The sequence below is a fragment of the Neophocaena asiaeorientalis genome, unplaced genomic scaffold (genome assembly GCF_003031525.2).
Source record: "Neophocaena asiaeorientalis asiaeorientalis breed wild unplaced genomic scaffold, Neophocaena_asiaeorientalis_V1.1 scaffold15, whole genome shotgun sequence".
NCBI lineage: Eukaryota > Metazoa > Chordata > Mammalia > Artiodactyla > Phocoenidae > Neophocaena > Neophocaena asiaeorientalis.
Genome location: NW_020185328.1, coordinates 8,300,352 through 8,313,762, shown reverse-complemented (window position 1 = coordinate 8,313,762; position 13,411 = coordinate 8,300,352). Strand labels below are relative to the sequence as shown.

General features: G+C 38.0%; 1 protein-coding gene across 2 annotated transcripts in view; it reads right to left on the bottom strand.

Annotated features, from left to right (window-relative positions):
* ACADM (acyl-CoA dehydrogenase medium chain) overlaps positions 1 to 13,177 on the bottom strand; it is a 48,138-nt gene extending 34,961 nt beyond the window's left edge. The window contains exons 1-5 of one of the 2 annotated variants that reach the window (XM_024734615.1): positions 13,036 to 13,177; positions 3,690 to 3,777; positions 1,414 to 1,511; positions 1,228 to 1,297; positions 496 to 596 (exon numbers count right to left, since the gene is read on the bottom strand). In XM_024734615.1, the coding sequence (XP_024590383.1) occupies positions 496 to 596; positions 1,228 to 1,297; positions 1,414 to 1,511; positions 3,690 to 3,777; positions 13,036 to 13,065 (387 nt within the window). In that variant the 5' untranslated portion in view covers positions 13,066 to 13,177. Of the gene's footprint in view, positions 1 to 495; positions 597 to 1,227; positions 1,298 to 1,413; positions 1,512 to 3,689; positions 3,778 to 13,035 lie in introns of those variants that run through there. The other variant, XM_024734616.1, reaches the window with a different exon arrangement.
* Between the last annotated feature and the right edge of the window lie 234 nt (positions 13,178 to 13,411).

The following is a 13,411-nucleotide window of genomic DNA, read 5'->3' as shown; positions in this document are numbered from 1 at the left end:
TACACAACAAGAGAAGCCACGCAATGAGAAGCCTGCGCGCTGCAATGAAGAGCAGCCCCCACTCGCTGCAACTAGAGAAAGCCTGCACGCAGCAACGAAGACCCAATGCAGACAAAAATAAACAAACAAAAAAAGAATTAAATTTACAATAAATGACATGGTATATATGATCAGATGTCCTAAGAATTACTCACTAAATTTCAGCATTGCCAGCAGTGGCAGCAAGCCATTCCAATCCTTCTCCTGAATGCCCTTACATAAGAATTGCCACTGAAGCCACAGCCAAAGTGTACAGTTTCCCACAGAGACAGCTAGGACTCCAAGTACTAAATACAACAGCCAAAATGATCAACTCATGGAAAAGAACTCCAGGCTTCACTGCAGAATCTTGTGTTCCTTTTTAAAGAAAACTGTGTTCCACCAGCTAACCTAACTTAGCAGTACTGTTTCATTAACAACAGCTCAGTTAAGCAATTCATTTTCTAGGTAACTTACCCCCAGAGAATTTCCTTCAATAGCAGTCTGAACCCCTGTACATCCATAAGCCATTTCTTCAGTAATTAGACAGCTATCAAAAGTTCCAAGTCCAAGACCTCCTACAGTATCAAAATGTTTTAAGAGCCCATTATAATATATAGCACACCTCAACAGAAATAAGGGTCAACTATTTAAATTACTTCCAATATAACCTAATTGATTTTAACAGCAAATTTGCAAAAACAGTATCTATAACACTAGAAACTAGAAGTTTTCTGGCTAGTACAGTAACAAAGTATACTTCTCTAAAATAAGTTTTAAAATTTCAAAAAATTCTCTTACTATTTGTAATCTGGACCTGTCTTCCTGTTTCAGCTTGATTTTGTAAAAACTTGATTCAACTCTGCTAAAATTTTAACCTTTTGACTGACGAAAGGAGTGAAAGGAAAGTCTCAATAAAATGTAAAATCAAAGGTAGAATTAAAATGCAACAAATCAACTAACTGTAGAGGTAGACGTTACCAAGGATTAGGATCAAGTTAACATCGGAACCAGTTATAAAGAAGGAAGAATGCCTCTAAGTGTTGAGTACAAGGCTTCTAAAAGCTGACAAATACTGAAGTCTGAACAGTGGCACAAAGGTAGAAAACCATTTAATGGCAACAAATATCTGAAAGAATGACTGAATAGAATTTCAAAATTCTTCTTGTACATAGGCATTCTAGAATTAAAAATGTAAAGAAAGCTTACCACAACTTTCTGGAATGTGTGTATTCAATAAACCAAGTTCCCAGGCTCTTTTAATTAGTGGGACAGGGTACTGAAAGAAAAAAAAAATAATAAAGATAAAAGCCAGTTACATTTAAAATCTATTTATATTTAAAATCTTGTAAAATATGTCAAAGACTTTTCTCTCCTTAAAATGCATAAACCTACCTCGCCAGTCTTATCGTATTCTGCAGCAACTGGGATTATTTCCTCCCTGGCAAATTTACGAGCAGTAGCTTGAAATTCTTTCTGCTGTTCAGTGAACGCTAAGGGAAAGTTATTTAGAAAACATTAAAATAGGACAATGAGTTGAGGGAAATGAAGTATGTGGAAATTTATATTTATAATGGAGACTTTAAACCTTGATAACAAGAAAGTCAGACTACAATGTGCCTTCAGACTAATCAAGATTTCACTGTGCTATGTGAATAAATCTATATCGATACTCATGCCAAAAAAGTAGGTAAGATTTCTAGCTTTTACAAATGAGTAACAGATATAAACTTGAGTTTTCCTCTTCCAAGTGTTAAGGTAAAAACAATTTTTCTTACTTATTATTAGTTCCAAAGCAGACTCATCAAACTTTGACTAACACTGAAATAAAACTAATACATATGACAATGCCCTGATCTCAAGAATCAATCTAATTAGGGAGATAAGATATGACCAGTGACCATAAACCAATAAAACTTGTTCCAAAATATCATATAATACTAATATCATAATTTCAATTTTACTCCTCCTTTAAACTCAGATAATTTAAGCTTATAAATTAGCACAAAGCAACTGGCAAAAGTGGTGGGAAAGCTTCTCAAATTAATGAAGTGAATAGGGTGACTGGACCGAGGACAGAAGCCAATTACCACCATACTTTTAAAAATCCATACTATCAAAGGATAGGTAAAATTTTAAAAAGATACAGAGTATTTCAGGTAAGAAGAATGAGAAAAAAGGCAGAAAGGCAAGAATGAGCAAGAATGTTTAGGAGTATAGTAATCATTTCTATAGGGATATATGAAATAAAATGTAAAAGACATTAGAAATTCGGTGTTGAATCTCTCATTGTATAAATAAGGAAACAAAAGCCCAGACTAAGGAAACGATAGCTCCAGAGCCTTACAATGAATTAGCAATAAAAGTATACTTAGCGTTTCAGTCTAGTGTTCTCTACATCACAACTTTACGTCTAAAATTGGGGCCAATTCATATCAAAATTGTGAGTGGGTAAAGAGGAGGGAAGGCAAGGATCTATTACGTATTATTTGAGAACCTACTTTGATCCAGTTACTATGTGCTAGGACTTCACATATGTCATATAATTTAATCTTCAAATAAATCCTCTGTTGTAGATATTATCCCCATTTTATAGCTAAACAACCAGGTGCAACTGGTCATAGGTGTTATCCCTATTCCTTTTCTTGAGCTCCACAATCTCCCTCCTAAACACTTGTATCCATCTCATCTTCTGTCAGTCAGCGAACAACCATAGATTTCTCCTGCTAGTCTCTTACTATTGAGTATGAATCTGTACGTGACAAACTGAAACTAAGGAGCAACCATACCAAACCTATGCTAACGTCTCAATAAGAAAATAAGATCCAGTGTCCCAAACTGCTATCCTCAGGCTGTTTCAAATTTTTCACTTAATTCTGTTAAAAAAACTTTATAAAGATGTTAACAATCTTAAAAAATAAAACAAAAACCAAAAATGATAACCTTAGGGAGTTTTGAGTTTGTTATTTCTACCTGGGTGTGAGTTAATTATCTCAGCTGCCTTTTAACTATTTTCTGAGACCAAGTGAACTGAGAAAATGGGTTTTCAACTAGAGGAAAGGTAATAATTTTGAAGCAAAAAGCACTTTAGGGGGCAAAGGATGCTGAAGAAAGGGATTATTTTTCAAATTTTTTGCCTGGGTGGGGCTCTTCATTTTAGAGAGAAAAGGGAAGCAAAATCTTATTCCTTTTCCCTCCGACACCACATGGCTCCCTGATCCCAAAACTGAGAACCACATGTACTAGCACCAAACTGCAGTTCAGATATATTATGGACAAACCAGGCTCTGGCTTATTAGCAGGCACCTAGCACCTTGTAACTAATAAGTGTTTAAGAAGTATTTGTTGCATTCATTTCTAAGTTGAAGACTAGTCATATGTAGCAGTGAATTTGTTATTTATTTGGGGATATATACTTAAGAAAAATGGCGGAAATATATATGTATGCTGCTAATACAGATTTATGTATAGAGTATTATGATGGAGAAGAAAACAAGATCAGGAAGAATGGGTATGACTAACTGTGAACAACCTGTGGATGGTGATTGGTTCTATTCACTTACAGACATTACTAAGTTTGTTTACAAACATGTTTCAGATAAATACATATAAAAAGCTGCAAACATACAACAAAAAAAGTTTAAAATCAAAACACAGAACAAAACATATACCAAAACTAAATCCTGATCCAGGTTCACGGTGTTGGACAGCTTTCGTATGTTGTGATCTCCAGTCAAAGCGAGAAAGACTTCTCAGTACCTACAAAGAACAATTTTATTACAATAAATTTGATAAATTAAACATGAGTCAAATAGAATACTGACAACACAAGTGAGTAGAACAGCTTCTTTGACCATATTCAAGAAAACAGTTTAAGTCATTACTTAAATGCCCTCAACAATAATTTGACTTCTGTATTAAGCCAATTATCAGATATTTGAACACCTATCATAAAGGAAATTCTTTTTTAAAAAAATGCAATGTGGAGAGATTGGTTCAAGATGGCAGAGTAGAAGGATGTGCGCTTACTCCCTCTTGTGAGAGCACCAGAATCACAACTGCTGAACAATCATCGACAGGAAGACACTGGAACTCACCAAAAAAGATAGCCCACTACCAAAGACAAAGGAGAAGCCGCAATAAGATGGGAGGAGGGGCGCAAGTACAATAAAATCAAATCCCATAACCACTGGGTGGGTGACTCACAAACTGGAGAAAAATTATACCTCAGAAGTCCACCTACTGGAGTGAAGGTTCTGAGCCCCATGTCAGGCTTCCCAACCTGGGGGTCCAGCAATGGGAGGAGGAATTCCCAGAGAATCAGACTTTGAAGGCTAGTGGGATTTGATTGCAAGACTTCAACAGGACTGGGGGAAACAGAGACTCCACTCTTGGAGGGCACACACAAAACAGTGTGCACATCAGGACCCGGTGAAGGAGCAGTGACCCTGTAGCAGACTGAACCAGACCTGCCTGCTAGTGTTGGAGGGTCTCCTGCAGAGGTGGGGGGTGGTTGTGGCTCACCACGGGGACAAGGACACTGGCAGCAGTTCTGGGAAGTACACCTTGGTGTGAGCCCTCCTGGAGTCCTCATTAGCCCCACCAAAGAGCCAGGTAGGTGCAAGTGCTGAGTCGCCTCAGGCCAAACACCCAACAGGGAGGGAACTCAGCCACACCCATCAGCAGACAAGTGGATTAAAGTTTTACTGAGCTCTGCCCAACAGAGCAACAGCCAGCTCTACCCACCACCAGTCCCTCCCATCAGAAAGCTGGCACAGCTTAGATAGACTCATCCATCAGAGGGCAGACAGCAGAAGCAAGAAAAACTACAATTCTGTAGCCTGTGGAACAAAAACCACATTCACAGAAAGACAGACAAAATGAAAAGGCAGAAGACTATGTACCAGATGAAGGAACAAGACAAAACCCCAGAAAAACAACTAAATGAAGTGGAGATAGGCAACCTTCCAGAAAAAGAATTCAGAATAATGATAGTGAAGATGATCTAGGACCTTGGAAAAATAATGGCAGCAAAGATCAAGAAGATGCAAGAAATGTTTAGCAAAGACCTAAAAGAATTAAAAAACAAACACCTAGGAGAAATAAAGAACAAACAAACAGAGATGAACAATACAATAACTGAAATGAAGACTACACTAGAAGGAATCAATAGCAGAATAACTGAGGCAGAAGAACGGATAAGTGACCTGAAAAACAGAATGGTGGAATTCACTGCAGCAGAAAGAATTAAAAAAAAGAATGAAAAGAAATGAAGACAGCCTTAGAGACCTCTGGGACAACATTAAACGCAACAACATTCATGTTATAGGGGTATGAGAAGGAGAAGAGAGAGAGAAAGGACCCGAGAAAATATTTGAAGAGATTATAGTCGAAAACTTCCCTAACATGGGAAAGGAAATAGCCACCCAAGTCCAGGAAGCCACCCAAGTCCAGGAAATAGCCACCCAAGTCCAGGGAGCACCCAAGTCCCAGGCAGGATAAACCTAAGGAGAAACACACCAAGACACACAGTAATCAAACTGACAAAAATTAAAGACAAAGAAAAATTATTAAAAGGAACAAGGGAAAAAGGACAAATAATATACAAGGGAACTCCCATAAGCTTAACAGCTGATTTCTTAGCATAAACTCTACAAGCCAAAAGGGAGTGGCATGATATATTTAAAGTGATGAAAGGGAAGCACCTATAACCAAGATTACTCTACCCAGCACGGATCTCATTCAGATTCGATGGAGAAAACAAAAGCTTCAGAAAAGCAAAAGCTAAGAGAATTCAGCAGCACCAAACCAGCTCTACAACAAATGCTAAAGGAACTTCTCTAAGTGGGAAACACACAAAAGAAAAGGTACTACAAAAACAAACTCAAAACAATTAAGAAAATGGTGATAGGAACATACATTTCAATAATCACCTTAAATGTGAATGGATTTAATGCTCCAACCAAAAGACACAGGCTTGTTGAATGGATACAAAAACAAGGCCCATGTACATGCTGTCTGCAAGAGAGCCAGTTCAGAACTAGGGATGCATACAGACTGAAAGTGAGGGGATGGAAAAAGATATTCCATGCAAATGGAAATCAAAAGAAAGCTGGAGTAGCAACAATCATATCAGATAAAATAGACTTTAAAACAAAGAATGTTACAAGAGACAAGGAAGGACACTACATAATGATCAAGGGATCAATCCAAGAAGAAGATATAACAATTATAAATATATATGCACCCAACATAGGAGCACCTCAACACATAAGGCAAATGCTAACACCTATAAAAGAGAAAATCCACAGTAACACAATAATAGTGGGGGACTTTAACACCTCACTTACACCAATGGACAGATCATCCAGAAAATTAATAAGGAAACACAAGATTTAAAAGACACCATAGACCAGATAGATTCAATTGATATTTACAGGACCATCTGAAAACAGCAGATTACACTTTCTTCTCAAGTGCACATGAAACATTCTCCAGGACAGATCACATCTTGGGTCACAAATCAAGCCTCAGTAAATTTAAGAAAACAAATCATATCAAGCATCTTTTCCGACCACAACACTATGAAATTAGAAATAAATTACAGGGGAAAAGAAAAGTAAAAAACACAAACACATGGAGGCTAAACAATACATTACTAAATAACCAAGAGATCACTGAAGAAATCAAATAGGAAATCAAAAAACACCTAGAGACAAATGACAATGAACACATGACGAAACAAAACCTATGGGATGCAGCAAAAGCAGTTCTAAGAGGGAAGTTTTTTTTTTTTTTTTTTTTAAGAGGGAAGTTTATAGCAATACAATCCTACCTCAAGAAACAAGAAAAAATTTCAAATAAACAATCTAACCTTACACCTAAAGAAACTAGAGAAAGAAGAACAAAGAAAACCCAAAGTTAATATAAGGAAAGAAATCATAGATCAGAGCAGAAATAAATGAAATAGAAACAAAGAAAACAATAGCAAAGATCAATAAAACTAAAAGCTGGTTCTTTGAGAAGATAAACAAAATTGATAAACCTTTAGCCAGACTCATCAAGAAAAAGAGCGAGAGGACTCAAATCAGTAAAATTAGAAATGAAAAAGGAGAAGTTACAATGGACACCTCAGAAATACAATGGAAGGAACACTCCCAAACTCATTCTATGAGGCCACCATCACCCTAATACCAAAACCAGACAAAGATACGACAAAAAAAGAAAATTGCAGACCAATATCACTGATGAATATAGACACAAATATCCTCAACGAAATACTAGCAAACAGAGTCCAAAAACACATTAAAAGAATCATACACCATGATCAAGTGGGATTTTTCCGAGAGATGCAAAGATTCTTCAATATATGCAAATCAATCAATGTGATATACCATATTAACAAACTGAAGAATGAAAACCATATGATCATCTCCATAGATGCAGAAAAAGCTTTTGACAAAATTCAACACACATTTACAACAAAAACTCTCCAGAAAGTGGGCACAGAGGGAAACTACCTCAACAAAATAAAGGCCATATATGACAAACCCACAGCAAACATCATGCTCAATGGTGAAAAACTGAAAGCATTTCCTCTAAGATCAGGAACAAGACAAGGATATCCACTCTCTCCACTCTTATTCAACATAGTTTTGGCAGTCCTAGCCACAGCAATCAGAGAAGAAAAAGAAATAAAAGGAATACAAATCAGAAAAGAAGTAAAACTGTCACTGTTTACAGATGACATGATACTATAAATAGATAATCCTAAAAATGCCACCAGAAAACTACTAGAGCTAATCAATGAATTCAGTAAAGTTGCAGGATATAAAATTAATGCACAGAAATCTCTTGCATTCCTATATACTAACAACGAAAGATCAGAAAGAGAAATTAAGGAACGAATCCCATTAACCATTGCAACAAAAAGAATAAAATACCTAAGAATAAACCTACCTAAGGAGGCAAAAGACCTGTACTTGGAAAACTATAAGACACTGATGAAAGAAATCAAAGATGACACAAACAGATAGAGAGATATACCATGTTCTTAGATTGGAAGAATCAATATTGTGAAAATAACTCTACTACCCAAAGGAATCTACAGATTCAATGCAATCCCTATCAAATTACCAATGGCATTTTTTACAGAACTAGAACAAAAATCGTAAAATTTGTATGGAGACACAAAAGACCCCCAAGAGCCAAAGTACTCTTGAGGGAAAAAAAATGGAGCTGGAGGAATCAGACTCCCTGACTTCAGACTATACTACAAAGCTCTAGTAATCAAGACAGTATGATACTGGCACAAAAACAGAAATACAGATCAATGGAACAGGATACAAAGCCCAGAGGTAGACACACAAATATGGTCAACTAATCTATGACAATGGAGGCAAGGATATACAATGGAGAAAAGACAGTCTCTTCAGTAAGTGGTGCTGGGAAAACTGGACAGCTACATGTAGCAGAATAAAATTAGAACACTCCCTAACACCATACACAAAAATAAACTCAAAATGGATTAAAGACCTAAATGTAAGACCGAACACTATAAAACTCTTAGAGGAAAACATAGGAAGAACACTCTGACATAAATCACAGCAAGATGTTTTTTGACCCTCCTCCTAGAGTAATGGAAATAAAAACAAAAATAAACAAATGGGACCTAATGAAACTTAAAAACGTTTGCACAGCAAAGGAAACTATAAACAAGACAAAAAGACAGCCCTCAGAATGGGAGAAAATATTTGCAAATGAATCAATAGGCAAAAGATTAATCTCCAAAATATATACACAGCTCATGCAGCTCAATATTAAAAAAACAAACAACCCAATCCAAAAATGGGCAGAAGGCCTAAATAGACATTTCTCCAAAGAAGACATACAGATGGCCAAGAGGCACATGAAAAGCTGCTTAACATCACTAATTATTAGAGAAATGAAAATCAAAACTACAATGAGGTATCACCTCACACCCGTTAGAATGGGCATCATCTGAAAATCTACAAACAACAAATGCTGGAGAGGGTGTGGAGAAAAGGGAACCCTCTTGCACTGCTGGTTGGAATGCAAACTGATACAGCCACTATGGAGAGCAGTATGGAGGTTCCTTAAAAAAACTAAAAATAGAATTACCACATGACCCAGCAACCCCACTGCTGGGCACACAGCCAGAGAAAACAATAATTCAAAAAGACACATGCACCCCAATGTTCACTGCAGCACTATTTACAATAGCCAGGTCATGGAAGCAACCTAAATGCTCACTGACAGATTAATGAATAAAGAAGATGTGGTACATATATACAATGGAATATTACTCGGCCATAAAAAGGAACAAAATTGGGTCATTTGTAGAGACATGGATGGACCTAGAGACTGTCATACAGAGTGGTCAGAAAGAGAAAAACAAATATCGTATATTAACACATATATGGAGAACCCAGAAAAATGGTACAGATGAACCATTTGCAAGGCAGAAATAGAGACACAGATGTAGAGAACAAATGTATGGACACCAAGGGGGGGAATGCTGTGGAGGGGGGGATGAATTGTGAGATTGGGATTGACATGTATACACTAATATGTATGAAATAGATAACTAATAAGAACCTGCTGTATAAAAAATAAATAAATAAAATAAAATTTTTAAAAAATGTAATGCAGGGCTTCCCTGGTGGCGCAGTGGTTGAGAGTCCGCCAGCCGATGCGCGGGACGCGGGTTCATGCCCCAGTCCGGGAAGATCCCACATTACCGCAAAAAAAAAAAAAAAGAAAAAGAAAAAAAAATGCAATGCAACTAAAACTGATTAGTAGTATTTGCACTACTAACATGGAGTGTTTCCAAGACAAATACCAATCAGGGGTAGTGGTAGACTTAGAACCACTATTCGAGAAATCTCATCTACAAGTTCTAGAACATTTGTGATTGGGGAGTTGGAACCGGGGTGGGGGGGGCAACAATAGGATGGTACCATACATTCAAGAGTTGCCTAGTCCATCAACTTTGATACCCTGTCTCTGGAGAGCCTCCCAGGAATGCCTCTGGGAATCTTCCCCTTGGAGGATCCCATTTTCTACGATACCTCACTTTATTTAATAAAACAAATTAGCCTAAAACAATTTTCTATATTTTCTGCTGTTGTCTGTAAGTATTCTTAGAATATTCTAAGCGAAGGGTAAGCACACTATAGTACCCACCAGTTTTGTAAATAAAATTCTGTTGGAACACAGCCATACCATATTGTCTATTGCTGCTTTCACAGCAGAGTTGTGAAACCATATGGTCCACAAAGCCAAAAATATTTACTGTCTCTTTACAGTTTGTCAACCCTATTCTAAACCATTAATATACTACTTGTCTTAATACCTGAAATACATGCATATTTCTTCAAAAAATATATATAAAAAATATAAGCAGATATTATTCCTTTGCAATCCATTTTTATACTCACAACAGTTCAATGTACACAAAAAGTAACCACTCGCATTTATTAAAGTTATCAAACTGGAAATCATACTGGAACTCCTAAGTAAATGTTTGAGGACAGCCAAAATTACACAATTTATACTTCAAGGAATTTGATGGAACTAAATTCTAGTAAGCTAGACATTGAAAGAAAAGAGCAACTCAACAATATACTAAAAGATCAAGAACTGAACTTGCTTATGTTTTTCAAAATCTGTGAAAAGAAAGTGTCCACTTTGTAGATGACAACTTGAACTTGTAAACAGAATTATCTACATTTAAAGTGACAATGAAGACTGTCAAATATCGTAATTTAAATAACCCTTTCAAAGTGATAACATACTTTATACTACAATTTTGAAAAAAATAGAGTACAAAAATTCATATCTTTTTTGCAATTTTCATTAATTTTATTTTGGAAGTAAAACATGGTTTCTCTGATACTCATTGTCCAGTCATCATAGACCAAACCTATTCTTCTTTAGTCACATTCCACGTATTAATGCACTGAATCTTTCGGTCAATCCCAAGATTAAGGAACTATTTTTATTCTTATTTTGCATATGTAGAAACTGAGGCTTGGAAAAGTCAAGTAAAATTGGCCAAGGTCACTCTACTTACTATTAGGAACCAGGATTATTATTCTAACATTTACTATCATGAACTCATGCCATCAACCACCTTGCTATACTGCTCTTTCAATTTAAGTATCCTAATTGGTTATTAGATTCCAACAAACAAACAAAAAAAAAACCCCACAAAAATCAGACCAAAAAACTTGACCCTTCTAAATGTGTGTTTTGACAGCATTGCACAAAATTAGACCTCACAATACAGGTAAAATGGTCTGCTGGGAGACTTTAAATAGGGAATTATTAGTGTATCTAAAATAATTTACAAGAAGTTTACATATGATTTTTCAGGAAAACATGTTATGTAAAACAAAGTACAAAGGTAGCTACAGCCAGGGAACAATGCCCAAAGCCCTGTTAATTAACTTTTCAAACCTGGAAAATGAGGCTAATCTTACTGGGTAATTGCAGAGATGATTAAAATAAGATAATATCTTGGAAGCGTAATGCTATATAAATATTGGTTACTACTGTGAGCTCTCTGATCAGAACAATGGAATTCCAAACCTCCAAAAGGCAGCAACTTTAATCAAGCATTAACTCTGCAATAACAGCACAGATATAATTAAAGACTTTTGCATATTTCTTAGGAATTAGTCTTAGTTTTATGGGAGTGTCAAAGAAGAGATACAGGGGTATAAGTTTTCTGGATAGGTTTTTCTATTTCCTTTTTTTGCAAGATTGAGAAATCCCTCTTTTTTTCTGGTGTCAGAGTTTAAAATCATTTTTTAAATCCCCCAATCTCTGCCTTCAGAGTCCATTAACCTGCATAACAATGACAAATATTGGGCAAAAATCCATTCGAATTACTCGAAATTCTAAATCTGCTACTATTTTGGTACTGGGCATAACGTTCTTAATTATAAATGACATTTAAATGGCAGTCTTGTGTGACTATATAAATAATAAAGCACAAAATATATCTAGTGACTGAGACAATTTAAAATCTGTGAGACAACACTAGAATATACAAACAAGCTTCAAAGAAAATTGTGCCGTATGATTTACTTTCCTCTTTTTTTTTAACGTACACAACGTGGAGGCGTCTCTCTCCATATTACGAAAACAAAAGCATATTAAACTTTTTAAGTATCCTAATGAGCAGCTGCTCCGTTTTCCTTTTCCCCGTGACTTGGCAGGCTGCACTTTGTAGTACAGGGGTCCCCAACCCCCGGGGCCGCAGGATACCAGGCCGCAGCCTGTTAGGAACCAAGACGCACAACAGGAGGTGCGTAGTGGGCTAGCGAGCGAAATCTTCTTCACCTGGGCTCCGCATCGCTCGCATTACCTCGTGAACCATCCCCCCACCCCCATGGAAAAAATTCGTCTTCCATGAAACCTGTCCCTTGTGCGAAAAAAAGCTTGGGGACCGCTGTTGTAGTATACATCAATTGCAGAATAAAATTTACTTTATGACCTTCTTCTTAGGCTGGGGATAGAAAGCCAGTAGAGCGTTTTCCCCAAGACATACTAGTTCAGCAAAAACTAGTTAGTTCAGGGTTGTAATTCTGAGGCACCGGCCAATTCAGAGATGGATTTACTTCGAGATAGAATGGGATTCCTCCGGAAAACCTTTGGAAGGGTCTCGGGCCAGAGAAAGATAAGCGATATTCTCAAAAGTGGACGCCGCCTATACCGGGGGCAGTTGCCGAGGGTATAGAGGAAAGTGAAAACGCAGGAAGCATTCCGTCCCACAAGGAGAGGAGGGGGTGGGCGTGAAAGTCAGGGTCCGGAATCCAGGCTTTGCCAGAGGTGGGGTAAGGAGGGCTAAGGCGCCCCGAAGCGGACTCCTTCCTTATCACCGCTTTCCACACCGCACCCCCCGCCACACATATTTCCGGTCCAGGTCCCCCTCGCCAAACACCACAAGCTCCATTTCCCACCCGCGCCGAGCCCTGCTCTTCCTCTCACCCCGCAGCTTCGCCTAAACAGCGCTGCCATCTTGACTCTCCGTCCGGCTACTCAGTCTCTAATCTACCAGCTTGTGCCAAGACCGCTGACACGCAGGACGCTGGACCCGTCTGGAACCGCCCGGACCCGCCCATGTCTGGCACAGACCACCCTCCAGGGTGTGGGCGGGGCCCAGGGGGCGGGGCCCCCGAACGCTCGCTAGGTGACCTCGCCTGCGCCTTCAGCGCCATCTTGGCGGCCTTGGTGCCTGAAGAGCCGCGAGGGGTGGTCCCTGAAAAGGCTTCGCTTCCCGCTTGTCCTTTGAGTTTAGACGATGCGCCCTCTTGGGGGGAAGCTGAGGCTGACAGCGGTGCGGAGAAGGAACCGGGAGGGCGGC